This window comes from Macaca fascicularis, chromosome 11 (assembly GCF_037993035.2).
Source record: "Macaca fascicularis isolate 582-1 chromosome 11, T2T-MFA8v1.1".
Classification (NCBI taxonomy): domain Eukaryota; kingdom Metazoa; phylum Chordata; class Mammalia; order Primates; family Cercopithecidae; genus Macaca; species Macaca fascicularis.
This window is the reverse complement of record NC_088385.1, coordinates 126,741,940-126,766,421: the sequence shown is the minus strand read 5'-3', so window position 1 is coordinate 126,766,421 and position 24,482 is coordinate 126,741,940. Positions and strand designations below refer to the sequence as shown.

Genomic DNA, 24,482 nt, shown 5'->3' with positions numbered 1-24,482 from the left:
TTGTAACCTACACAACTGAGTACCTGGATTATAGAGTCTTATTTTCTCTACTGTTGCTTCGGGTGCCTGAGGCTTTTCTTCCTGACTCGAGTGTATGCTTCTTGAGGGCTCTTTCCCTCAGTGCAGGTGTTATGCCCATAGCGGTTACTCCATTAAAACTCTCTGATTGATTCATGATCTACAGGAACGTCGCCATTCTCTGGAGAACAAGGTAAAGAGACTAGAGACCATGGAGCGTAGAGAAAACAGACTGAAGGATGACATCCAGACAAAATCCCAACAGATCCAGCAGATGGCTGATAAAATTCTGGTGAGCAGGAATGAAAGTTGCAAAGTTAAAAGATAACAGGTTAGAGGTTGCAAAGGGAAGGGGGTTAGAAGAAGAATTAACCGCCACAATAAGGGAGGTATCTCCAAGTAGATGAATTAAGTGAGGTGGTTTCAGCATATACCACATCGTAGAGTAGTATGAATAACCAAATAACGGACATTTCAGCACTGGTAACAGATCCGTAAATATCATTTTTTTGCTCTTTTTGCTACAGCCTGGCTTTTTTTTTTTTTTTTTTCTAAAGTAGAGCGTGCATCTATCATTTTCAGTACATTTTTATAGGAGTGTTGACATATTTCTATCAGCAGAGCTTTGAATAGCCATCAACTTTGCAATGACAATTTAAAAAGCTGTAGGGGTTTAGAACTTTAAGACCGAAATTCAGATTCTTGCTTTTAGAGAAGAAAGCAATTAGTCATACAGAATTGTTTTGCTAGGAGTAGTATTTGTCATAGATCCATGTTCACCCACTCACTTTCTCTGCTACAGTTGGTTATTATTATTATTATTTTTTCAATTTCCTTAGATATAGCAGGTCTTTTTTTAGGGTCTATAGTCATCCTGATTCTGTCTCAGGCTCTGATGACCAAATTAACTTGATCAAGGAAGACTCGGATGGTATTTGCAGATGTGTTGACGTTTTGCCCCTGCCAGGGTGGAAGACAGCACCTCCTTTGAAGGGCTCTCCTTGGACCTCAGTCCCACAGCCAGAAATTTGACATCATGTTTGAGACTCAAGGATGACTTGGAGTCCATTCCTATCCCACCTGGGGAGAGACTCTGAAGTCATTGGTCATTCCTCTCCACCCTAAGGAGGCAAGGTGGTGAGCAGGGTACTTCATCTCTCTCTCTTCACATCACTTCTGGGAAATGAGTCACCAGCAACTGTTGGAATTCCAGAGTGGCCAACTTATAGGTCTATACTTAATACCAAATCAAACTGTTTACAACTTTACATTTCTGTTTGTGTATATTTATAAATATATGGATGTTCTTGAATCAACAGGTAAAAGAAAAATGGGTTAAATTGTTTTGCTATGACACCCAGTCTTTGTATATATGTCTGCACACAAAGACAGATGTGACTGTTAGTCTGCCCTTTCTGTTCTCTTGTTCCGTCATCAAAGTTTCTCTTGGCTATTGTCAAGTGTTTGAATTTTATCATGAATATAAAATCAGATCCCGCTGAGATCCCACCGCTGCTATCCCTTGCTTGGTATAAACAAAGTGGTTAACTCTCTTGTGGTTGCAAAGTGTTTCTCTGTTTAATGGTGATGTGTTCATTCATTCATTCAACAAATATTTAATGAGCTTCTACTATGTGCCAGGCACTGTTCTAGGAGCTGGAAATTTATCAGCAAACAACAGTATTTGCATAACAGGACTGAAGAGTTGATCCAATACATCTAGAAAATATCTGTTTAAAAAATGACAACAACAACAAAAAATGCCAAATCAGCAAGAAGTCAGATTTGTAGAAGATCTGCTCTTCCTAAGGTTCACTTACAATTAAAATGGAGGAGTACAGAGTTCTGCATTCTTGGATTACGTGTTATAAACTCCCGTTCACAAATAGACCAGAAATTTGGTCTTAAAGTTGTCAGTGTCAGATACCTGAGTTTTTTTTTTCCATCTAATTTTAGATTCTGATTTCCATTCCTGTGCTATCTTATGAAGACTGAAACTGGAAAAAAAATAAAAAGATGATTATCAAATGATTTCTAACATAAAGGAAAAATAAGCAGATTTCTTTGTCCGAGTGTATCTTGCCACCTGCCGGAGTACCTTTGTGGTTGTGACTTCATTTATTAGAAGGTGCCTTTTGCTCAAGAACCCTGTGCTTAGGCTGCAAAGTATCTAGGACGTGGGCAAAGAGTGGTCCTTAGTACCATTATGTAATGATGATGACTGAGCATAGATCCCCAAATGTCATTGCCTTTAAAATATTTGCTATTCTGATAAGAACTTTCAAAACAGATAATGGTACACTCATTACAGTAGAGTCTTTGGCCTTAATAAAAGAAGTTATAGCAAGAGATCCTTTAGCCAAGTACATACAGAACCTTTTAAAATAGGTTTTTATTAATCCTGTTTATTTTCAACTCTTCAAGATCACATCTGTTGAATTGCGGAAGATCTTGTGCACCTGGTCTTAAGACTGAACTTTAATTGCCCTCAAAGCAAATCCAATGCTTGTAGACTTTAGAATTTCAAAAGCTTAATCACTAACATTTTAAGTGCATGTGAATCTCTAAGTAACTTTTTCACCCCCATTTTATGAACATATCCTATATAATTTCCTCATTCTTCAAAACCCTCATAATTGCTTCCACTTCAAAGAAAAATTTCATAGTAGTATAAAGAGTTGAAAACTTGGAGTAATGACTCGGTATTGGTAATTAACTGATGGGTCCAGATTCATAAGAATTAATATAGATGCAGCTATCTGTACATTTACAGAATGTTTTAGTGAATTGAATGCTGCCTTTTATAAGGTCAGTTTATAAAATATTGGCAAATGAACTGCTATAATTTTCAAGTGAATTACAATTTTGTTTAAAAGCTAGAAACTTGGCCAGGCATGGTGGCTCATGCCTGTAATCCCAGCACTTTGGGAGGCCGAGGCGGGTGGATCACCTGAGGTCAGGAGTTTGAAACCAGCCTGACCAACATGGTGAAACCCTGTCTCTACTAAAAATACAAAAATTAGCCGGGCATGGTGGTGCATGCCTGTAATCCCAGCTACTCGGGAGACTGAAACATATGAGAATTGCTTGAACCCGGGAGGCGAAGGTTGCAGTGAGCCAAGATCGTGTCAGTGCACTCCAGCCTGGGCAACAAGAGCAAAACTCTGTTAAAAAAAAAAAAAAAAAAAAAAAAAAAAAAAGCTGGACACTTAATAATAAAAGAATTAAGAGAACATTAAATGTAGGCTATTTATATTACTCCAGATTCTCTTCTAATCTTTACTATGTCTGTGTACATTTTTATGTCATTATCAGTGTATTGTATGTTTGTCTTTGTCCCCATTTGCATTGTATCATATGAACATCACGTCACATGCACATCTACAGATAGTTACATACACCACTTGGTGTCAGTTAAAATAATCATTCAAAACTTGAAGTGCTTGGATTGTAACATTAGTTTTCCTTTTTAGCTAGGGTTCTTGAGCAATAATTCTGTTAATGAGGAAAATACAACGTATTTTTTAAAATCATGATCATATATTAAAATGACTTTTCTCATTTAAGCCTGTCATCACAGTGAAAATGGCCTGAGGTTCAAGATAGTGGTCAGGGCTTTGTCCTGTACTAAACTTTCCAATATTACCTTGTTACTCTTATTTCTCTATGCAAAGATGAAGAGCTGCCTTTGTTTGACCTGTCACACTGATGTATTTGTGGTCTCAGGCCTTACAGCCCACCAGCTATGTGTGTATGTGTGTGCGAATACTTGGACTTGGAAAACCCAGGGCCAAGGCACAGTGGTGGTTTCCTTCCCAAGAGCCTTAGGCTAGTAATGGAGGACCAGATGCCTGTTACCTGTGGTACCTGTACCAAAGTCATATTTCCTGTGAATGTCTAATGTGCATTGGCGGTGTCCTGCCATCTGCACACCTGACTGTTTTTTCTTTTGTGTCTAGGAACTTGAAGAGAAACATCGGGAGGCCCAAGTCTCAGCCCAGCACCTAGAAGTGCACCTGAAACAGAAAGAGCAGCACTATGAGGAAAAGATTAAAGTAAAGACATTTTCTGATCTTCCCTGGCCTTCCTCTTATAGTAGCATGTAGCTCCCATCTCTTCCTGGGCCCTTGTGGCCACTTCTTGCTAGACCAAAGTTCTGTTTGGGGTGAATACTGTCCTTATTCCATGGTGGGAGATTTCAGAGAGTTACTTACGTGAAGGATTGGAAATCTGAAGTTCCAAAAAAAACCTATTTTTTTTTTTTTTAAATGTGGTCATCATTTATCTCAATTTCATCTTTAAAATGATTTTTAAACTAATTGTCGTTTAATCCATGATCATTTCTATAATCCTTTTCTTTTTATAATTTTTAATTTTTGTGGGTACATAGTAGGTGTATATATGTGTGGGGTACATGAGATGTTTTGATACAGGCCTGCAATGTGAAATGTGAAATAAGCACATCATAGAGAATGGGGTAGCCTCTCCCCTCAAGCATTTATCCTTTGAGTTACAAATAATGCAATTACATTCTTTAAGTTATTTTAAAATACACAATTAAGTTACTGTTGACTATAGTCACCCTATTGTACTCTCAAATACATTTTATTCTATTTTTTTGTGGCCATTGACCATCCCCACCTTTCCTACAACCCCTTCTACGCTTCCCAACCTCTGTTAACCATCCTTCTATACTCTATGTCCATGAGTTTAATTAAGTTGATTTTTAGGTCCCATAAATAAGTGAGAATATGGGATATTTGTCCTTCTGTGCCTGACTTATTTCAGTTAATATAATGATCTCCAGTTCCATCCATGTTGTTGCAAATGACTGGATCTCATTCCTTTTTATGGTTGAATAGTACTCCATTGCTGTATCTGTACCACATTTTCTTTCTTTTTTTTTCCCTTCAGCTTTTAAGTTCTGGGGTACATGTTCAGGATGTGCAGGTTTGTTACACAGGTAAACAACATGTGCCATGGTGACTGGCTACACAGATCAACCCATCACCTAGGTCTTAAGCCCAGCATGCATTAGCTATTCTTCCTATTTTTCTGATGCTCCCCCACCCCAGCCCCGCCGACAGGGTTTGTGTTGTTCCCTGCCCTGCGTCCGTATACCACATTTTCTTTATCCATTCATCCGCTGATGGACACTTGGGGGGGTCGTTTCCAAATCTTAGCTATTTTAAATAGTACTGCAGCAAACATGGGAGTGCAGATATCTCTTTGATATACTGATTTCCTTTTCTTTCCTTTCCAGCAGTGGGATTGCTGGATCATATGGTAGTTCGATTTTTCTTTGGCTTTTTCTTTAAAATTTTACTTTACCTTTAATTTTTCTGAGGCTTACTGTATTGTGTCCAAATGTGGATTTCTTGGCTAGGTGTGGTGGCTCATGCCTATAATCCTAGCACTTTGGGACTTTGGGAGGCCGAGATGGGTGAATCACTTGAGTCTAGGAATTTAAGACTAGCCTGGGCAACTTGGTGAGACTCCTGTCTCTACAAAAAATACAAAAACTAGCTGGGTGTGGTGGCACGCACCTGTAGTTCCAGCTACTTGGGAGGCTGGGATGGGAGAATTGCTTGAACTTGGGAGGTGGAGGTTGCAGTGAGCTGAGATTGCACCACTTCACTCCAGCCTGGGGGACAGAGTGAGACCCTGTCTCAAAGAACAACAACAACAACAACAACAAAAAAGTCAATTTCTTTTTACTTATCTTACTCTGCTTGAGATTTACTGGACTTTAAAATATATATATTATTATTATTATTATTTTTTAGAGACACAGTCTTGCTCAGCGCAGTAGACTCAGGTGATCTTCCCACCTCAGCCACCCAAGTAGCTGGGACCATAGGCAACATGACACCATACCTGGCTATTTAAAAAATATTTTTTTGTAGAGATGGGGCCTCCTAGGCTTTTGAATAGATTCATATCTTTTTATTTACTCTAGAAAGTTAGTGGTCATTATATCTCAAATATTGTCTCTTTCCCTTCTCTCTTTTCTTTTTAAGAATTTGATTGGGGTTGGGTGCGGTGACTCGCGCCTGTAATCCCAGCACTTGGGTGGCAGAGGCGGGTGGATCACCTGAGGTCAGGAGTTCAAGACCAGCCTGGCCAACATGGTGAAATCCCGCTTCTATTGGGTGGCAGAGGCGGGTGGATCACCTGAAGTCAGGAGTTCAAGACCAGCCTGGCCAACATGGTGAAACCCCACCTCTACTAAAAATACAAAAATAATTATCCAGGTGTGGTGGCGTGCACCTGTAGTCCCAGCTATTTGGGAGGCTGAGACAGGAGAATCTCTTGAACCCAGTGAGGAGAGGTTGCAGTGAGCCGAGATTTCACCCCTGCACTCCAGCCTGGGAGACAGAGTGAGACTCTGTCTCAAAAAAGAAAAAAAAAGAATTTGTTTGGGCATCAGTTAGATCAGCTTCAATTTAGCCTTTTAAAATATTTTCTATTTCTTTGTTTCTTTGTGCTACATTTTGGGTAGGTTCTTCTGACATATTTTCCAATTTGTGAATTCTTTCTTAGCTGTGTCTAATCTGCTGTTCCACTGAGTTTTTTTCTTTTCTTTCTTTTTTTTTTTTTTTTGAGACAGGATCTCACTCTGTTACCCAGGCTGGAGTGCAGTGGTGCAGTCATAGCTCACTGCAACCTGGGCTTAAGCAATCCTCCCACCTCAGCCTCCTGAGTAGCTGGGACTATAGGTGCATGCCACCATGCCTGGGTAATTTTAAAATTTTCTGTTGAGTTTTAATTTCGGTTGTTATATTTTTTACTTCTAGACATTCTATTTGGGTCATTCCCAAGTTTGCTAGATTATTTAAAACAATCATCTTCTGTTCTGTGCATTCATTTTCAAGCCTAACTTTTCTTTCTTTAAATGTATTGAGCATAGTTATTTTATCATCTGTACCTGACAACTCCACTATGTGAAGTATTTGAAGGTCTGTTTCTGCTCTGTTGTTTCTCTTGGTTCTTTGTCATGGTGACTGTTTAATTTTCCTTGGAGAATTATTAATGGAAATTCTTTGAGGCCTTGGATGAAATGTGTGCCCACCTTGGTGGGTGATCGGGGGCTCTCATTGCTGCCTTTTCTTGACCACTGAGGCTATAAAAACTGAAACTCAAGTTCATTTGTTTCAGTAAATACCTCAGGTTAAACCCTTCTTACTTCTCCCTGCTTCTGTTTTACTTAGTTTTTGGTAATTTCTTACTCTCTTGCCAACTTGTAGGTGCTTTTGGGAAAATGTTTTTTATATTTTATTTAGCATTTTTAATCATTTTCAAGAGAAGGGCTGGCCTGACATGTAGCCCACTATGCTGTTAGAAATGGTTGCCACTCCATCAATTTCCTTTTAAAATCACATCGCATTTTCATTATGATTTGGATCAAGCCTTTAATTCATTCTTATGTTCTTGAGAATCAGATGCTGTTTATTATATCTTGAATATTGTCACTTCCCCTTTCCAACCAGACATTGAAGGGGGATTTCAATTTTTGTGGTGATCTTGTTATTGATTTGGTTGGTATTCTCAAAGAGTTGAGTGGTCCTTTCTCGGAGAATCTAACATGTACATGCTTACACAGCATCATCACCATCACCACCCTGGCATCTTTTACCTCAGTGTTATTTTTGGTTGTTTTTCAGTAAAAGAAATATAGGAGGCCAGGCACGGTGGTTCACATCTGTAATTTCAGCACTTTGAGGGGCCGGTGTGGGCAGATCACTTGAGTCCAGGAATTCGAGACCAGCCTGTGTAACAAAGTGAGACACCCTTCTCATCTTGTCTACAAAAAATACAAAAATTAGCCGGGCAGGTGGTACACACCTGTAGTCCCAGCTACTTGGGAGGCTGAGGTGGGAGGATCGGTTGTGATCAGAAGGTTGAGGCTGCAGTGAGCCACGGAAAGACATATGGGGAAACAACCCAGAAATGACCCCAAAGTGTTCTCCTGTGACCCCTAGTACTTCAATTTTTAGAAAATTATGAGAATGTATACAGTAGTCCACTGGCATCTTTGCATGATGAAATTAACCCTTTGTAAAACATATTCTACGATTTGGTGATGATATTGATGTTCCTATCAAAAGCCATATTCTATCTTAAATTGATTTAGATGTCTTTAGTGGAATCTCTTATTTCAAATAAATGTTTTGCTCCCCTTCTCCCCCATACATCTTGTTCATCTTTCTGCCAGTTGAACACTATGAAAGCTAAGAGAGATCCATATGTTCCTTTATTTATCTGTTTATTGTTTTGAGACAGGTTCTTACTCCATCACCCAGGGTAGAGTGCGGTGGCATGATCATAGCTCAGTGGGACTTCGAACTCCTGGGCTCAAGCAATCCTCCCATCTTATCCTCCTGAGTAGCTGGGATTACAGGTGCACAACACCATGCCCAGCTAATTACTATTTTTTATACTTTTTGTAGAAATGGGGTCTTGCTATGTTGCCCAGGCTGGTCTCAGAGTTCTGTCTCTAAGCGATCTCTACCCGTGTCAGCCTCCCAAAGTGCTGTGGTTACAGGCATGAGCCACCATGCCTGGCCTAATGCATACATTCTTGATAGAAGCCTATCCCTTCTAGCTCATACTTACCTCTTATCAGTATCCTTCTTGACCAAAGTTGAGGTCTTATTTTGAGCAGAGCCATCCTGAAAATGTATTTCATTGCTTTAGCACCTCAAAAAAATAAAGAGCATATGTGGTCTAGATATTATGTGGTCTCTGCTAACTTCTAGATGGAAAGAAATTTGTTTTATAGATCCCGAGGAATGTCAGGGAAAGATCTTTCTTCCCTACTGGAATCTTTATGAAACCATTTCTTTTTAGCCTGTTCTGCTTTGTGTTTCCTGTTCCAGCCTCTATCAGGCCATTTTAGTAATAATTATGATCATACCCTTGATTCTACCCTGTTCTTGCTCGTAATTTTAGAATCATGCTCAGACATCCAAGAGAGTATCGTTTTGAGCTTCTTCCTTTCTCTCATGACCCTGTTCCCACCTTTTGGTCTTCTCTCTCAACTTCCATTCTATTTTTTTTCATCAGTCAGTTCTAGTTTAAAGACCTCTTTGAAATCTGCTCTTTCCTTTCTTTCTCCTGTGGACTCCCTCCCCGCTGACTGGCTCTTTTTAGGGACGATGTCCCCATGAGCTGTGACAGTCCTTTCACAATAGACATTGTGGGAAAGGCAGATTTTAGCCCTATCTGTGACCCCAGCTCTTTCAGCTTTATTCCCAGGATCCTGTTGTCCTTCTTGATGTCATTGGCGTTCTTTGGAAAAGCAGAATGGAGCCTCTGTGGTGAGAAACGTAGGGCTGTGGTCAAAGGCTCGGGCATGTTATGATGTTGTCTTCTTTTTTCCTTCCTTTTTGCTTGTTTTGGCAACTCGTAGAGCTGTGTGTGCCCCAAAGAACATTAGATCAGGTTGGCAATTGGTGATACCATTACTGTTTTATGTTTCCTCTTGGGAACAGTAGGTGCTTACAGTGGCATTCTGAGCCCTGAGAACACATGATCTCTCTTCCCCTGGGAAAGGTTTCTTTTCCCAGTGTCTTTTCTTTTCTCTCCCTAGTTGGATCAGAGGAAAGAACCAGGGAAAGAGGCATTTTTTTTCTTTCTTTTATGTTGTTCTTTTTAATCTGTTGACTGTCCACTTACGTTATTGGTGGCCACAGTCCTCTTGTCCCTGGTTGTTTCTGAGCATCATCCTTGGTCACATAGACTTCCTCTGTCTTCGGCTTCTCTCCCGCTTGCACACAGCCCAGGAGTATCTAGAATTAATTTGTATAAATTAGGAGTGAGGAATATTCTGAAAACTACGGGTGTACTGGCGAAGAAAAAGTTGTCCCCAGGTAATATCTGCAGATTATAAGAAATTTATTCTCTAGGTCTGGATCTAGAGCAACCTTGTTTCCCCCTCCCTTCTCATTCTGGAGTCTGCCTCATTTTGAATATATCTCTCTGGTCGTTGGGCTGCTGATTTTAAAATAAATTCTTAGTTCAAGTCAATGTGTTACTTGCCATTGGATGGTAATATTTGACTTTTTAATCTTATCCTGGTTGATAAGCGGACTCCCAGTTTTTGCCTTCTCTTTGCCCCAGAATTTGGAGACCTCAGGCCTCTCTCCTGCTTTTCTCCTCTTTCCTAGATTTTCTCAAGTGTCCCCGTTTAGTCTTCCCTGCTCAGCTTGGCTCCTGAGAACATTTGCTTCTTCTTTTGTTTTTGTAGGTGTTGGACAATCAGATAAAGAAAGACCTGGCCGACAAGGAGACGCTGGAGAACATGATGCAGAGACATGAGGAGGAGGCCCATGAGAAGGGCAAAATTCTCAGCGAACAGAAGGCGGTAGGTAGAAGGAGTTGCCAAGCCAGTGTTCAAAGGAGGGTTTTTGAAATATGCCAAGAATCACACCCCTGATAAGACTCTATTTCACCTGGTGAAATTCCTTCTGTTGAATCCTGTGGAGTTGTTGGTAATAGGATGCTTTCTTTGAAACTGTTTGTTTTCCTAAAAGCAACCAAGGTGGTGGCTGTGGATGGCCCGTTTTGTGTTTTTCAAGAACTCATGCGATTCTACTATCTGCTAAAATACTGTCCTTCTAAATGCCCCTGAGAAAATGGCCAGTGGCTCTTGGTCTTCCTGCATTTTTTTTTTTTTTTTTTTTTGAGGTGGGGTTTTGCTCCGAAGCCCAGGCTGCAATGTGGTGGTGCAGTCATGGCTCACTGCAGCCTCCAACTCCTGGGCTCAAGTGATCCTTCTACCTCAGCTTCCCAAGTAGCTGGGACTACAGGTGCGTGCCCCCATGCTCAGCAAATTTTTAAGTTTTCTGTAGAGACAAGATCTTGCTGTGTTGCCCAGGCTGGTCTCAAACTTCTGGCCTCAAGCAATCCTCCTATCTTGGTCTCCCAAAGTGCTGGGATTATAGGCCACCACTCCTTGCCCTACACTTCTGTTCTTTTTACTTGCCTGTTTATCTCTTTTCTAATCCACATAGGCAGTCGTTTCAGAAACTTGTTGCCCCTAAGGTTTACCTGTGGTGCTTATCTATCTGCACCCCACCAAGACTTACCATATCAGAATCTTTTTTTTTTTTTTTTTTTTTGAGATGGAGTCACCCAGGCTAGAGTTCAGTGGCATGATTTCAGCTCGCTGCAACCTCTGCCTCCCAGGTTCAAGTGATTCTCCTGCCTCAGCCTCCCGAGTAGCTGGGATGACAGGCGTGTGCCACCGCACCCGGCTCATTTTTGTATTTCTAGTAGAGACAGGGTTTCACTATGTTGACCAGACCAGTCTTGAACTCCTGACCTCAAGTGATCTGCCCACCTCAGCCTCCCAAAATGCTGGGATTACAGGTGTGAGCCACTGCGCCCAACCCCACATCAGGATCTCTGAGGGAAGATCCTAGGATATTAAATTTTTAGTCAGTACCCCCACACCCCAATTCTTATGATTCATTAAGTTGGGGAAACTTTGCTGCAGAGCAGCTGTCCCCCACCTTTTTAGCACCAGGGACCAGTTTTGTGGAAGACAGTTTTTCCACAGGGGTGGGGGGATGGTTTTGAGATAAAACTGTACCACCTCAGACTATCAGGCATTAAGGCATTAAATTCTTTTTTTGTTTTGTTTGTTTGTTTGTTTGTTTTTGAGATGGAGTCTTGCTCTGTCGCACAGGCTGGAGTGCAGTGGCGCGATCTCGGCTCACTGCAACCTCCACCTCCTGAGTTCAAGCGACTCTCCTGCCTCAGCCTCCTGAGTAGCCGGAATTACAGGCATGCGCCACTGCACCCGGCTAATTTTTGTATTTTTGGTAAAGACAGCGTTTCTCCATGTTGGTCAGGCTGGTCTCGAATTCCTGACCTCAGGTGACCCGCCTGCCTCGGCCTCCCAAAGTGCTGGAATTACAGGCTAAGCCACTGTGCCCGGCCCGAGGCATTCGATTCTCGTTAGGAGTGCGTAACCTCGATCCCTCGCTTGTGCAGGTCATGATGGGGCTCACACTCCGAGGAGAATCTAATGCCACTGATCCCATAGGAGGTAGGGCTCAGGCAGTAATGCTCACTCACTGGCTGCTCACCTCATGCTGTGCAGACTGGTTCATAACAGGTGGCAGACCGATAATAGGGTACTGGTCTGTGGCCCCCGGGGTTGGAGACCCCTGCTGTGGAGTCTAGAGCAATAGTGGCTGGGTGACAAGGAATCACTCAGAAAATGACAGTCCTCGGGGTGATGATAAATACGAATGTGCAGATTTGAGTTAGAGTCTCTTGCAGGTCCAGGTCACATGCAGATGAGATGGGGTTTAACAAGGCTTGATTACTCACAGGATGTTAGGTTCCTGAATAGGTCCTTATGTCTGTTTTAAATGCAAGCCACTTAACCAGTGTGGGGAGATTTCATCACTGAAAAAACAACCAAGTACCATCCATTTGAGTGGTACCATCTGTGATCCTCAGAGTACAGACGAGTTGAGAACCTTGTTAGCTCTAGCCAAATTGCCGTCATTTCAGGTGAAACTTTTACCCTGGCCTGCACTGCCCCTATTACTCCTGTTCTGGTATAACTGTGTGTGAGGTTTCATAGGTGCCCTGTGTTTCAGATGATCAATGCTATGGATTCCAAGATCAGATCCCTGGAACAGAGGATTGTGGAACTGTCTGAAGCCAATAAACTTGCAGCAAATAGCAGTCTTTTTACCCAAAGGAACATGTAAGTATTCAAATTCTAACTGCCTACGTTATTATACTTTGGTCTTCTCTCCTGTGGCATAAACTGCCTTCTTCTGTCTGATGGAGCTGGAGTGGATTGAATGACTTCTGTAGCTCAGCCCAGCCCTCGGATACGTCATTTTGCCCCGTCTTAAGTGGTCTCAGTCTGCCACTTTTGAGTCGGGTTTTCTTAAATGCCTTCAATTACCATCACATTATAGAGTGTTTTGCTCTTTCTAATGAGGTTATTTATAATTTGCTTGTGGAAAGCTGAGTTCTTGTTCCCCAGACTTGCGTCCTGTAATTAGTAAGAGGTGAAATTGTGTGTGTCCCGTTGGGCCATCCATTTAGTTGTCACTAGGTTAGACCCTTGGGAAGGAAGTTTGGGGTTCAGCAAGGACTGTGTTCCAGGAGCACTTTGATCTGAATCTTTTCCCCCGAAGAATTACAATCTCCAGGACTTTTTGTCCCCCTTGGGTTTCTCTCTTCAGAGATCTCCCAAAATAGTCCCATCTTAATCTAAACCAGCTTAGTAGGCTGTGTTTTGGGTCTTTGAGTCGTTCTAGTTTTTGATACTTCTAAGCAGTTTGCTGGAGAGGTGAGGAAGATCTACAGAGAACTAGAAGGAATACCACTCTTTCTCCTTGTTGCTCCTTTTTCTCCAGGGCCTGCCTTCATGAGTTACTGCGGTGCCCTTGTACAGTAATCTATGGAGGCCCCTTTCTGTCCCTACATAGACTCAAAGAAGAAATAAACAGGCCTGTCAAAGGAGTGAAATGTTAGTATCTCTTGCATCCCCCTGGACATTACTTAATCCCATATGTGAGGGACTGACACTGAGTGGTGATGAGTAAATGGTCCCCACGTTCATCATGTCAGGATCGTGCTTATGAGGACAGATCAGGAAACAGCTAACCCAGGAAGGCCCTAGTCCACTTAGTGAGGACACATGTCTCACTCCGTGTCCATCTACCTTCCACGGAAACAGGCTCAACTCTAACGAGACTGTGATTTTGTTTGGATCCTCCCACCACCCCCACTAGGAAGGCTCAAGAAGAGATGATTTCTGAACTCAGGCAACAGAAATTTTACCTGGAGACCCAGGCTGGGAAATTGGAGGCCCAGAACCGAAAGCTGGAGGAGCAGCTGGAGAAGATCAGCCACCAAGACCACAGTGACAAGAATCGGCTGCTGGAACTGGAGACAAGACTGCGGGAGGTGAGAGCGGGGTTGATCTCCTGGGAGGATTTGCTGGGCAATTCGGGCTCTGAACAAGCCAGCTTTCAAGCACAAATCAATATGTATAGAAGAGACATTGTGCTTGGTGGTTAAGGGGGCAGACTTGAGGCAGGAAAAGGGTCTGGAGGCAAGGAACCTAAGGCCAATTCATGCTGAATCAAGGAAAAACACCAAGCTTTAGGGGCAGGGAATCTGAGGCCCTTGTGCTAACCTCTTTTTTTTTTTTTTGTGAGAGAGAGAGTCGTGCTCTGTTGTCCAGGCTGGAGTGCAGTGGTGCAATCTTGGTTCACTTCAGCCTCCGCCTCCTGGGTTCAAGCAATTCTCGTGCCTCAGCTTCTCGGGTAGCTGGGACTACAGGCTCCTGGCACCACACTCAGCCAATTTTTGTAGAGACAGGGTTTTGCCATGTTGGCCAGGTTGGTCTTGAACTCCTGACCTCAAGTGATCCACCCGCCTCAGCTTCCCAAAGTGTCGGGGTTACAGGTGTGAGCCACTGCACCTGGCCAATTTGTGCTAGCTTTCTAAAAGAGAAGACACCAGGGTCTGTGGGCAGGGAACCCAAGGCCCATTCCTGCTGACTTCCCAGAGCTGGATCAAAAGGAAAACACTTGGGGCTAGGGGCAGGCAACCTAAGGCCAATTAATGCAAACTTCCTAAAGCTGAACCAAAAGGAAAATCCGAGCCCCCACCCCATCTCCCCACGCCCCAGTAGCAAAAGATGGAAGAGGCTCCTCTCCCTGCAATGCTCTCCTTTCCACCATTGCTCAGATGGAAAGGGAGAGCACCTTGGATGGGCCAAGGAGGGAGTATCCCTTCGTCTGCATAGGGCGCCAGTTCACCTCAGCCTTTAATTAGCCACAGACCAAATCCTTTATTCAGATAAGGAGTAACCAGTAGGAGCCCCAAAAGGAGTACTTAAAACCCAGAAAACTTTGTAACTGGGTCCTGAGCCACTTGCTGGGGCCGCTCCCACCCTGCTGAGTGCTTTCTTGCTTTCATAGATACCTGTTTTCGCTGCTTCATGCCTGTGTTTCATTCCTTTGTTGCTTTGTGCATTTTGTCCAATTCTTTGTTCAAAATAGACAAATTAGACCCCAGGCCCTCCTTCTGGTAACAGACTGGGCCATGGGGATCTGGGTTAGAATTCCACCTCAACTTCTTACTGGTTTTGTGACCTCTTACTAGTTCTGCAAGCTGCCTCATCTCTGCTGGGCTTCAGTTTCCTCATCTGTAAAATGTCAGTGATAATGTATCTCCTTTATAGGGTCCCGTGGAGAGTGTGACAGAGTGTGCCTCTGTCAAATGGGAGCAGGGCAATTCCTCCTTTATCAAGACGTAATGACAGCCCCGTGACCTAGTCAGAGCTTAGCCATGGTGGCCCAGTGCTGGTGGCAGAGGTCTGTCTCAAGTGACAGTGGGAGATTAAAAGACAAAACCAAATTCAGGTGTGATTGATGAAAGGTAGCTCTCTTCAAAAGAACCAGGAAGCTGGAAAGAGTGACCAGGTTCTGGGAAGGAAAATATAACAAACTGGGTTGTAGACATGTTGAGGTTGATGGAAGCCATAAGGTTACATTTATGTAGTCACTGTATATTTGTCAAATGCCTGCTGTGTGCTGATTTGTAGCCTGGGTCTACAGTGGTGACAAGACAGACCTGTTCCTGACATGAGGGCTTTCAGCCTAGCGGCAGGGTTTGCTGGCACCAGCAGAGACACAGCTGGAGTTCAGGAGAGTGGTTGTTGGAAGCTGGACACCCAGGCTGGGAGGGAAGACAGAGTGTCTCATGTAAAATAGTTGCTCAAATATTTGTGATGGAGTTCTTCAAAAAGCAGATGATCTTTCTTAAGGAAGGTCGTGTTAAGCAGACAGTGGTCTGAGGTCTAAGCCTTGGGTAATACTCATGTTTATGCATGTCTTTATTTGTCTTGGAGTATTAAAATGAAGTCATTTCTCCAAGGGACAGTAAAAATGTGTTATCTCATGTTTTTTAGGGGTTGTCAAGGTGTGGACTCCTCTATTAGGGTCAGCTGGAGTGTCTGGTTTTATTTTTCATTTTTTGTAGTGATGGGGTCTTGCTATGTTGCCCAGGCTGGTCTTGGGCTCCTGGCTTTATTTATTTATTTATTTATTTATTTTTCTTTTATTATTTCTTAGGTCAGGATATCTCAGAAGGAGGACACCTGACTTTAAGCAGTCCTCCCTCCTTGGCCTCCAAAGTGCTGGGATTACAGGCATGAGCCTGAAGCCTTAGGCGACGGTTCAACTTTTATTATCCAGGCTATACTTTTACTCTTCTGTAAGTTTAACAGCAAGATCACGGGAGAGTTGCCCTTAAGGTTGTGAGTCTAAACAATCCAGATGGACTTCTCTAGCTTGGGGGCCTTGACTGGCTGTCTCTTGCCTTCCCTTTGCACAAATGTTCCTCTTAGGAGCCTGCTCTGCTGCTGTAGCTCATCTGGGCTATTAAAGTGTCCCAGGGAAGCTGTTGTTTTTTACTTGAATCAGTAGAGCTAGCCCCTCAAGGATGGTAGGAGAAACTTCAAACGTTTCATGAGAGGTTCAGGCTCTATATTCTCCCTGGGAATTTTGGAGTTTAGCTCTAAATATAACGAGATCAGTCCCTCTTCTTTTGGCCACATGCTGCTACTGAGATTGAGGGCAGAGGCCTCCACCTGGAGTTTGATCCGCCTTAAAGGACCCTGGGCCTTCCCCCAACTTTGTGTGTGCAGCATTAGCTCTTCTCTAGCCAGGTGTGTGGAGTTGCAAAGATGCAGGCTCCCGGGTTCTTCCTTCATTGTATAGCATCCGGCTCCCGCTCTTCCTATTGAGTCACTGTCACCTGCCTCTCTTGGTTTTGCCAAGTGGTGTCAGAAGAATTTTCAGGCTTGCTAGTAGAGGCCCACCCTGCTGTGACTGCTGGTGTTTTAGTAAGACAGAAGGGTACAGTGTTTACCCTGTACATGGTCAAGTGCAATGGTCAGGACACGTAGGGATGTTGCAGGAATGTAGCAACATGTTACATGGACTCTTGAGCCAGACTTTCTGAGTTTGAATGTCAGTCTTGCCTTTTTTATAGCTTTTTACAGCTGTGTGACATTTGCTCAGTTACCTAATCTCTCAGTGCCACAGTTTGCTTATCTGTAAAATGGAGGTAATGTAGTACCTCCTTCGGTGAGTTGTTCTGAAACTGAAATGAGTTAATTCAGGGCCCAGTGTGTTGTGAGGACCGTATTTGCTGCTGTCACGTCGTCATCATCACCATCATCACTAGAGAGAGATAATAGCCGTGGCTTCAGCTGTCACTGATTTGTTAAGGCTTCCCGGATCTAGGTTGCCAATCCAGACCTTTCTTTTGAGTTTCTGACCTGTTGTCTTAGTAGACATTAGACATCTCCATTTGGATGTCTCCCACGGGGCTCAATTTCAACATGTCAAGACAGAATTTCTTATCTTTTGCCTCAAACTGGCTCTTTCTCTCCTATTCCATCATAGCAATGGTCTCATTCTTTGTGTAATTCGCCTGTCCAGAAATGTGGGAGTCATCTTTTTTTTCTTTTTTTTTTGAGATAGAGTCTCGCTCTGTCACCCAGGCTAGAGTACAATGGTGCAGTCTCAGCTCACTGCAACCTCTGCCTGCCAGGTTCAAGTGATTCTCCTGCCTCAGCCTCCCAAGTAGCTGGGACTACAGGCGTGCGCCACCATGTCCAGCTAATTTTTTGTTATTTTTAGTAGAGACGGGGTTTCACCCTGCTGGTCAGACTGGTCTCGAACTCCTGACCTCGTGATCTGCCCGCCTCGGCCTCCCAAAGTGCTGGGATTACAGGTGTGAGCCATTGCACCCGGCCGGGAGTCATCTTTGACTCCCTTATGTCCTTTGTTCTCTATCCCACATCAAATTAACCACTAAATCCTGTTGGTTTTCCAGGTTACATGTTTTGCAAGTGTTTCTTCTCTTCACCCCATGGGCTGTGGGATGTGGGTGCCACCTTTTCTAGGGAGCCTTCTCCAACCCTCTGAAACTGATGAAAAGGAGGTCTCCTTTTTATTCCCATGGCTTTCAGGGCACAGCTCATCACAGTGTGTTCTTCTTGGCAGTCCCGTTAGACAGTGAGCTCTCTGAGGGCAGCCAGCATCTCTGAGTTGCTTGACATTCATCTTTAGGACCACACTGTCCGTGTTTATCAGGTCTATAGATGTGCCGTGATCTCCCTCACCCCCATACCTTTGGATGTCTTGCTTCCCCTGCCTGGAATTTTCTTTCTCCTCTTACCTGCTTGTTTGACTCCTGCATATTCTTCAACAGAATTTAACAGATCCAGAGTTAGCTCCTCTGCCCGCGTGCTGTATTCCTGCAACATCCCTGCATGTCCTGACCGTTGCACTTGACCATGATATATGGTCATGGTTGCTTTTCATTTTTCTCCCCACTTGAAGGCAGAGACTGTTTTCATCTCCATATTCCATTTTCCACAGAAATTGCTGAGTAAATTTTTGTTAGATGAATGGATGAAAGATTGAATAGATAGGTGGATGGATGAGCAGATGGAGGGAAGAATGATTAACTTCTAATGTGACATTAAAGCAGATTACCTAATGAGGACACATCAGAGAAAGCGTGTTTAAAATAACTAGAATTCAGTCTGTTATTCCATTTACAATAAAATTGAAAAGATGTCCTTGTTACTAATATGATGTTTTTTATATCTGCTTAGCTTTAAATGTTTTTCTAGTAAGAGTAATCGTCATCATTTTCATTCGTGATTCTTGCTGTGTGGCTTTTCCTTTTAAAGTCTTCCCAGGCATTTGAATATATGTAAGTAAGGGGTGGTTAGGAGATATAGCCCTTACCTGTTCTTACTCCTGTTGAATTCGGAGATGCATGGAAGTCAGGCCCATTTTGTTGCATTTTCCTCTCCTCTATGGAGTGCTGAGAAGGTGGTTCCAAGACCAGGTTTCAGCTGCAGGTTGAGTAGCAGATCATGTCTTCACTTTCTCTTTTGTTCAGGCCAACCAAGGGTTTATCTCTCTCTCTCTCTCTCTCAGGTCAGTCTAGAGCACGAGGAGCAGAAACTGGAGCTCAAGCGCCAGCTCACAGAGCTACAGCTCTCCCTGCAGGAGCGTGAGTCACAGTTGACAGCCCTGCAGGCTGCCCGGGCGGCGCTGGAAAGCCAGCTTCGCCAGGCAAAGACAGAGCTGGAAGAGACCACAGCAGAAGCCGAAGAGGAGATCCAGGCGCTCACGGTAGGTCTAGGGAGCAACATCTTCAGGTTACTAAAGGCCTCAACTAGAATGAGTGTGGCACTGAAGATATTGGCTCACCCTTAGAAATTCCAGGAGATAAAACATGATCCACAAAGATATTCAATGGCCAGGAAATTGGCTTACGTAGGCTGCTTCTTCATTGGAAGTAATAGTTAGTATCTTGAAAAGTTCTTCCTTTGGTTATGTATTTTCCTTCTTTTTAAAAAAAAAAAATCATCATTGTATTTTAAAGTTTGTTTTCAGCCAAAGTCTGTTTACCTTGGTCTTCTACTTTAGTTTTCAATAATCATTTAAAATAATAATAATAATCTTGTATCTTACAGTAGTCTTTCTACCATATTTTTATTTTTTGTTTTGGTTTACCTCACCTTTGTTACTTCTTTTTTTTTTTTTTTTTTCAAGCTGTAGGTTCTGCTTCCTGTCTTTTGTATGCATCTGGTATGATCTGGATGGAAAAAATTCTACTGAATGATTCTTTCTCTAAAGGGGACCTGGCTTCCTTGCTCTTTCTGAGAGACTAGTTTACTCAGCTGGAGAGTATTCTCAGGAGGTAGAACTTGGAGCGGGGGCGTTACTGGATTTAAATCTTAGTTCTTTTTAGAAGTCTGAAATGGAATTTTTGTGGGGCCATTTTCCCCACATTTGATCATTCCCACAGAGACTGACCCAGAATAACAAAACTCACAAAAATCTGGCATGTGAAATGCCAACTTATCAACTTTAAGGGGGAAGTGCAGCTGCCAAGTTGACTAGGGTACTCTGGGTGGCCAATGTTCACATTTTCTTTTTCCCATTCAGGGAAGTATACTTAGAAAACCCTGTTAGTCTTGGAAGGCTCTCTGGAGGACCTAGACTGTGAGCATAGAAGGCCAAATGAGTTTTAATGGCTGGTATCAACCAAGCTCATACATTTCTCATAGTATCATACTGTACCTGCCAAGCAGACAGGCACACACCTGCCTGCTGGTCAGGGTGCCCTCTCCTGTGGGCCAGGCACAATACAGCTGATTGGGTTTAGTGTTTTTTTAATAAGCCTTCTAAATAGGTACCTTATTCATTCTGACTCAACTTGGATGCTGTCCCCATTTCCATCAGTGAACATCTCTAAACCTCTCTGATTGGGGTTGCTTCTATAGAATGAATGGCTGTGTACATTCATTGCTTACAATTTACCTAGATGTCATGCACATGTACATCTCTATCTATCTATCTATCTATCTATCTATCTATCTATCTATCTATCTATCTATCTATCTAACTAACATAGTTTCATTCTTAGAAGTTATTGCCTGTTGTTGCATTTGGGGATCCCAGTATCTGAACCAAACTGGGAATGTGATCTGACAATGCCAGGGTCTGTATAGGACCAGTCTAAGTATAGTGGCTTCCAGTATGTTTGTGCATCCTAGATTTTCTAGGACTTACACCAAGTTCAGATATTGACTGCACATTTAGGTTCCATAGTCTCTATGAGAACACTTGTTAAATGATGCCACATCATGCCCCCAATATTTGCTTTGGCAAAAAATAACCACAGTGTGTCTTTGTGTATACTGTCTTGTTTCACAGTGGACTGAAAACCATTTGAAAAGATGCAACACAGTAAAACAGAACAAAATAAGAAACAAAAGGCAAAGAAAAAATAAGTCTGTAGAAGAAAAGATGGAGCTAGGAATGAAGTTGATCTATAAGAGTTCATGCCAACAAGGCCTATAGACTTGCTGGAGTAGGGTGGGTGGAGAGAGAGAGAGACAGATAACATTTCTTAGCTTTTAAAGGGAGGCACGTAAATTTCAACCACTATTATATTTAACGCATTGTATATTAATATTTTTCTCCTGTATGAATACCCAACCTCTGAAAGAAAAAGAGCCATCAGTAATTTAATCCATATTTATTAAGCCCTTGCTATGGGCCCAATGCTGTGTCTTTAGCCTTTTCTCCCCAGGGGATTGGTCTGTAATTCCTCAAATCCGTTTATTTCTGAGCAGCTGACAAGGACACATTTATCTTGCTGCTCTGTTGGAATTGGGAAGGAGGGGTGACTGTGTATCTTATCCTGGCCCTGTTTGGAAGGAAGAGGGCATAAAATAGAGCACGTGTCACTGCTCTTTATCTATGGGGAAATTAGTCCTTTAAATCCTTTCTTGCTGCTGGTTGGAATGTGCTGTGTCTGATGGCTGCTGGAAGCTGAGCACAGCAGCAAGTCACGACTTAATTTAGTTAGATGAGATCACTGCCTCAAAGCATCTTCTTAAAAAAAAAAAAAAAGAAACAAACCTCTCTTGGTTTAGAAACTAGGGCTCTATTGCTCTTGCAGATGAAGATGCTGTGGAAAAAACAGGGCTTCTTCAAATGATGGCAGAAGTGCCTTCCTCCAACAGCTGTTTGCAAACCCATCATACGGAAATCCAAAAGCCATTTCCATTTGCTTCCGTTCAGTTTCAAGGCTGTGGGCTTTTCCTTCCGCCTTCCCTTGATTATGTTCCATAAACCTGGTTATTGACACCATGTGTTTATTGCCTGAATGGGTTAGTTGAATTTGTTCTGAAAAACGTCTTTTCCAAGAAAAAGAGAAAATGGTCCCCAAATACCATACTTTTCAGCTTTCTCATTGTTTGAGACCCAAGTTGAGACCATGCACAAGCATCAGTCAGATGAAATCAGCTGGATCTCAAATGATCTCCTAGGAGATTTGTGAGTTTCACAGCAGACCATTTTATCAATAAAAGGGAATAGTCAAATGTGCTATTATTGTTTAATTTTAAGAGGCAGCCATCTCCTAGGCTGTGAAAGGGAGCAGTTACCTTGTTTGGCCTCCATCCCTGGGCCGAATTAGATGGAGCACAGTTAAATTAAAGCTCTCCATTGAAGGGCCTTGGCGGTGCAGCTGGGAGGCCTTTGTTGCCCTTTCTAATGCTTGCCTTTTCTCCACTTTCACTTTACCCATCCTATCAAATTTAAACACAAACATGCTTTTAAGATACTTCAGTACTTATTGCTGGAAAAGAGACATTTCCACCTGAACTTGATATTTAAGACTCCATCTCAAGGGAGAGATTTGAGTCTGCACACCTTATCGCACACGATGTGTGATGTGGTAGAAGCATCACTCTGAAGAGGACCACTAGGCAAGAGGCATGCTGTGTGCTCTGTATACACCAGCCAGGCCTCACGAACACGTTTTGTGTTTTCGCTTCTCTGTTTTTTTACTGATTCTGTCAAGTGACTAATGTTGAATAATCAAGAGTTGAAAGCTCGAGACACTGATGAAAGGAATCCTTCTGCCTGCATAGTGTGATGATGGGATCCCAAAGTCATCCTCTTTGATTTGTTAAAATCATGAGTCAGTGCACGTTCTCATTCTCGTACATAAATATCAAGCCCTCTGTTTAATTAATTAGTAAGCTGTCGGCATGATAGCCAAGATGTGAAATCGGGGCATGTAAGGTGACATTCTTGCCTGGTGCCTGTCTTCACCCAGAAGGGGGGTAGGTGCACAGAAGCCGAAGCGTTCTAGAATCCTGACCATGGATCCCAGAGTTGTCAGACGTCTACACGCTTGTTTCCTTTCTTCAGTTCTGCAGATATTTCCTCCCTCAAGGCTACATTGTAATTTACTCTTCTTTCTTCTTCTTGTACCTTTCCTTAAAATTAAGGCATAAATACTTCCAAAAGAAAGTATCTCTCTGGTCTTAGGGCCAGACTGGCTGCAGCCTGTCAGTCCACATTTTTGCCACCCAACTCCTAGGTTAGTGGTTCCTAAAGTGGGTCTGTGGACTCCTGGGTTTCCCAAGATCAGATGGTTTTTTTCTTTTTTTTGAGACAGGGTCTTACTCTGTCACCCAGGCTGGAGTGCAGTGGTGCAATGTCAGCGCACTGCAGCCTTGACTCCCAGGCTCAAGAGTGATACTCCCACCTCAGCCTCCCACGTAGCTGGGAGTATAGGTGCACGCCACATGCCCGGTTAACTTTTGTATATTTTTGTGAAGAAGAGGTTTCACCGTGTTTCCAAAGCTGGTCTTGAACTCCTGGGCTCAAGCAATTTGCCTGCCTTGGTCTTTTAAATAAGTGCTGGGATTTACAGACATGAGCCATTAAGCCTGGCTGTCAGACTGTTTTCTTAACAATACTAAGATGTCATTTGACACTTTTCACTGTGTTAATATTTGCACTGATGGTGCAAAAGCAATGTTAGTGTTATTTTAAGAGAAATAAAAAATAAATATTTGAAAAATATCTTAGTCTTAATTTTTTTTTTTTCTGAGATGGAGTCTCCCTCTGCCGCCTAAGCTGGAGTGCAATGGCGTGATCTCGGCTCACTGAAACCTCCACCTCCTGGGTTCAAGCAATTTTTCTGCCTCAGCCTCCTGAGTAGCTGGGATTGCAGGCGTGCGCCACCGTTCCAAGCTAATTTTTAAATTTTTAGTAGAGATGGGGTTTCACCATGTTGGTCAGGCTAGTCTCGAACTCCTGATCTCGTGATCCACCTGCTTCAGCCTCCCAAAGTGCTGGGATTATAGGTGTGAGCCACTGTGCCTGGCCATCTCAGTCTTAATTTCTAATGTTGCAAGTGTAGGTGAATACTACGTAAACAAGAGCTCTTTGGGATCCTCAGAAATTTTTAAGAGTGTAGGTATTTATTCCCTGTAGCACCTGATATCTAATTAACACTCATACATTTAATTGAGAGCATCCAAAGCTTGTCTTATATGTTTTGCTGTCTTTATGTATATATTCTATTGCATGATCTTTTGCTTTTTTGTGTATTTGTTTTACAACTTATTTCAAAAAAACATAAAGCATATGACTTACCATTTTATTACTGTGACTAGTTCGGTAGTTAAGTGCTTACTGTATGTCTGGCATCCACAACAGGGTCAGTTCTACATTTTGTATTTATATTTCATAAACAGTAATAAATCAAAAGCCATAATGACTGTAGTTCATTATATTAACCCTTGGAGAGGATTGCTTGACATGATCCAAAGGCCCCATAATGGTTAATTTTAATGGAAATGGATCAGTATTAATGACTGAAATTTCAGACTCCAGTGGGGGAGTTAAATGAGTTTTTAATGGTGCTGTGTCATTTGAAATTTTGCTATTATTAAGAAAGTACAATAGGGCTTCTGTCCCTGTGTATAAGCCAGTGAGCTTTTTTATGGTCACCACTTATGCTTTGAAGGAGCTAACTCCACTCTCAGCTTCCTGTTTCTGTCTTTGAGAGATTTC

At 42.6% G+C, this 24,482-nt stretch overlaps 1 protein-coding gene and 1 long non-coding RNA gene across 41 annotated transcripts in view; one reads left to right on the top strand and one right to left on the bottom strand.

Annotated features, from left to right (window-relative positions):
* Nucleotides 1-24,482, top strand: part of CIT (citron rho-interacting serine/threonine kinase) — a 195,767-nt gene that overhangs the window by 110,140 nt on the left and 61,145 nt on the right. For 29 of the 40 annotated variants that reach the window (XR_012420746.1, XR_012420745.1, XR_012420747.1 and 26 more), the window contains 6 exons: nt 185-310; nt 3,978-4,073; nt 10,268-10,384; nt 12,636-12,745; nt 13,788-13,962; nt 19,029-19,226. Coding sequence is in view for 37 of the 40 variants with exons in the window: in XM_074008011.1 (XP_073864112.1) it covers nt 185-310; nt 3,978-4,073; nt 10,268-10,384; nt 12,636-12,745; nt 13,788-13,962; nt 19,029-19,226 (822 nt within the window). In the remaining 3 variants the exon portion in view is untranslated. The remainder of the gene's footprint in view (nt 1-184; nt 311-3,977; nt 4,074-10,267; nt 10,385-12,635; nt 12,746-13,787; nt 13,963-19,028; nt 19,227-24,482) is intronic. The other 11 variants (XM_074008009.1, XM_065524873.2, XM_074008010.1 and 8 more) reach the window with 1 other exon arrangement.
* Nucleotides 9,644-18,971, bottom strand: LOC135966338 (uncharacterized). Its single transcript, XR_010579620.2, has 2 exons — nt 18,834-18,971; nt 9,644-9,809 (listed from the first exon to the last, which is right to left on the bottom strand). It is a non-coding gene; the product is annotated as an uncharacterized lncRNA (long non-coding RNA).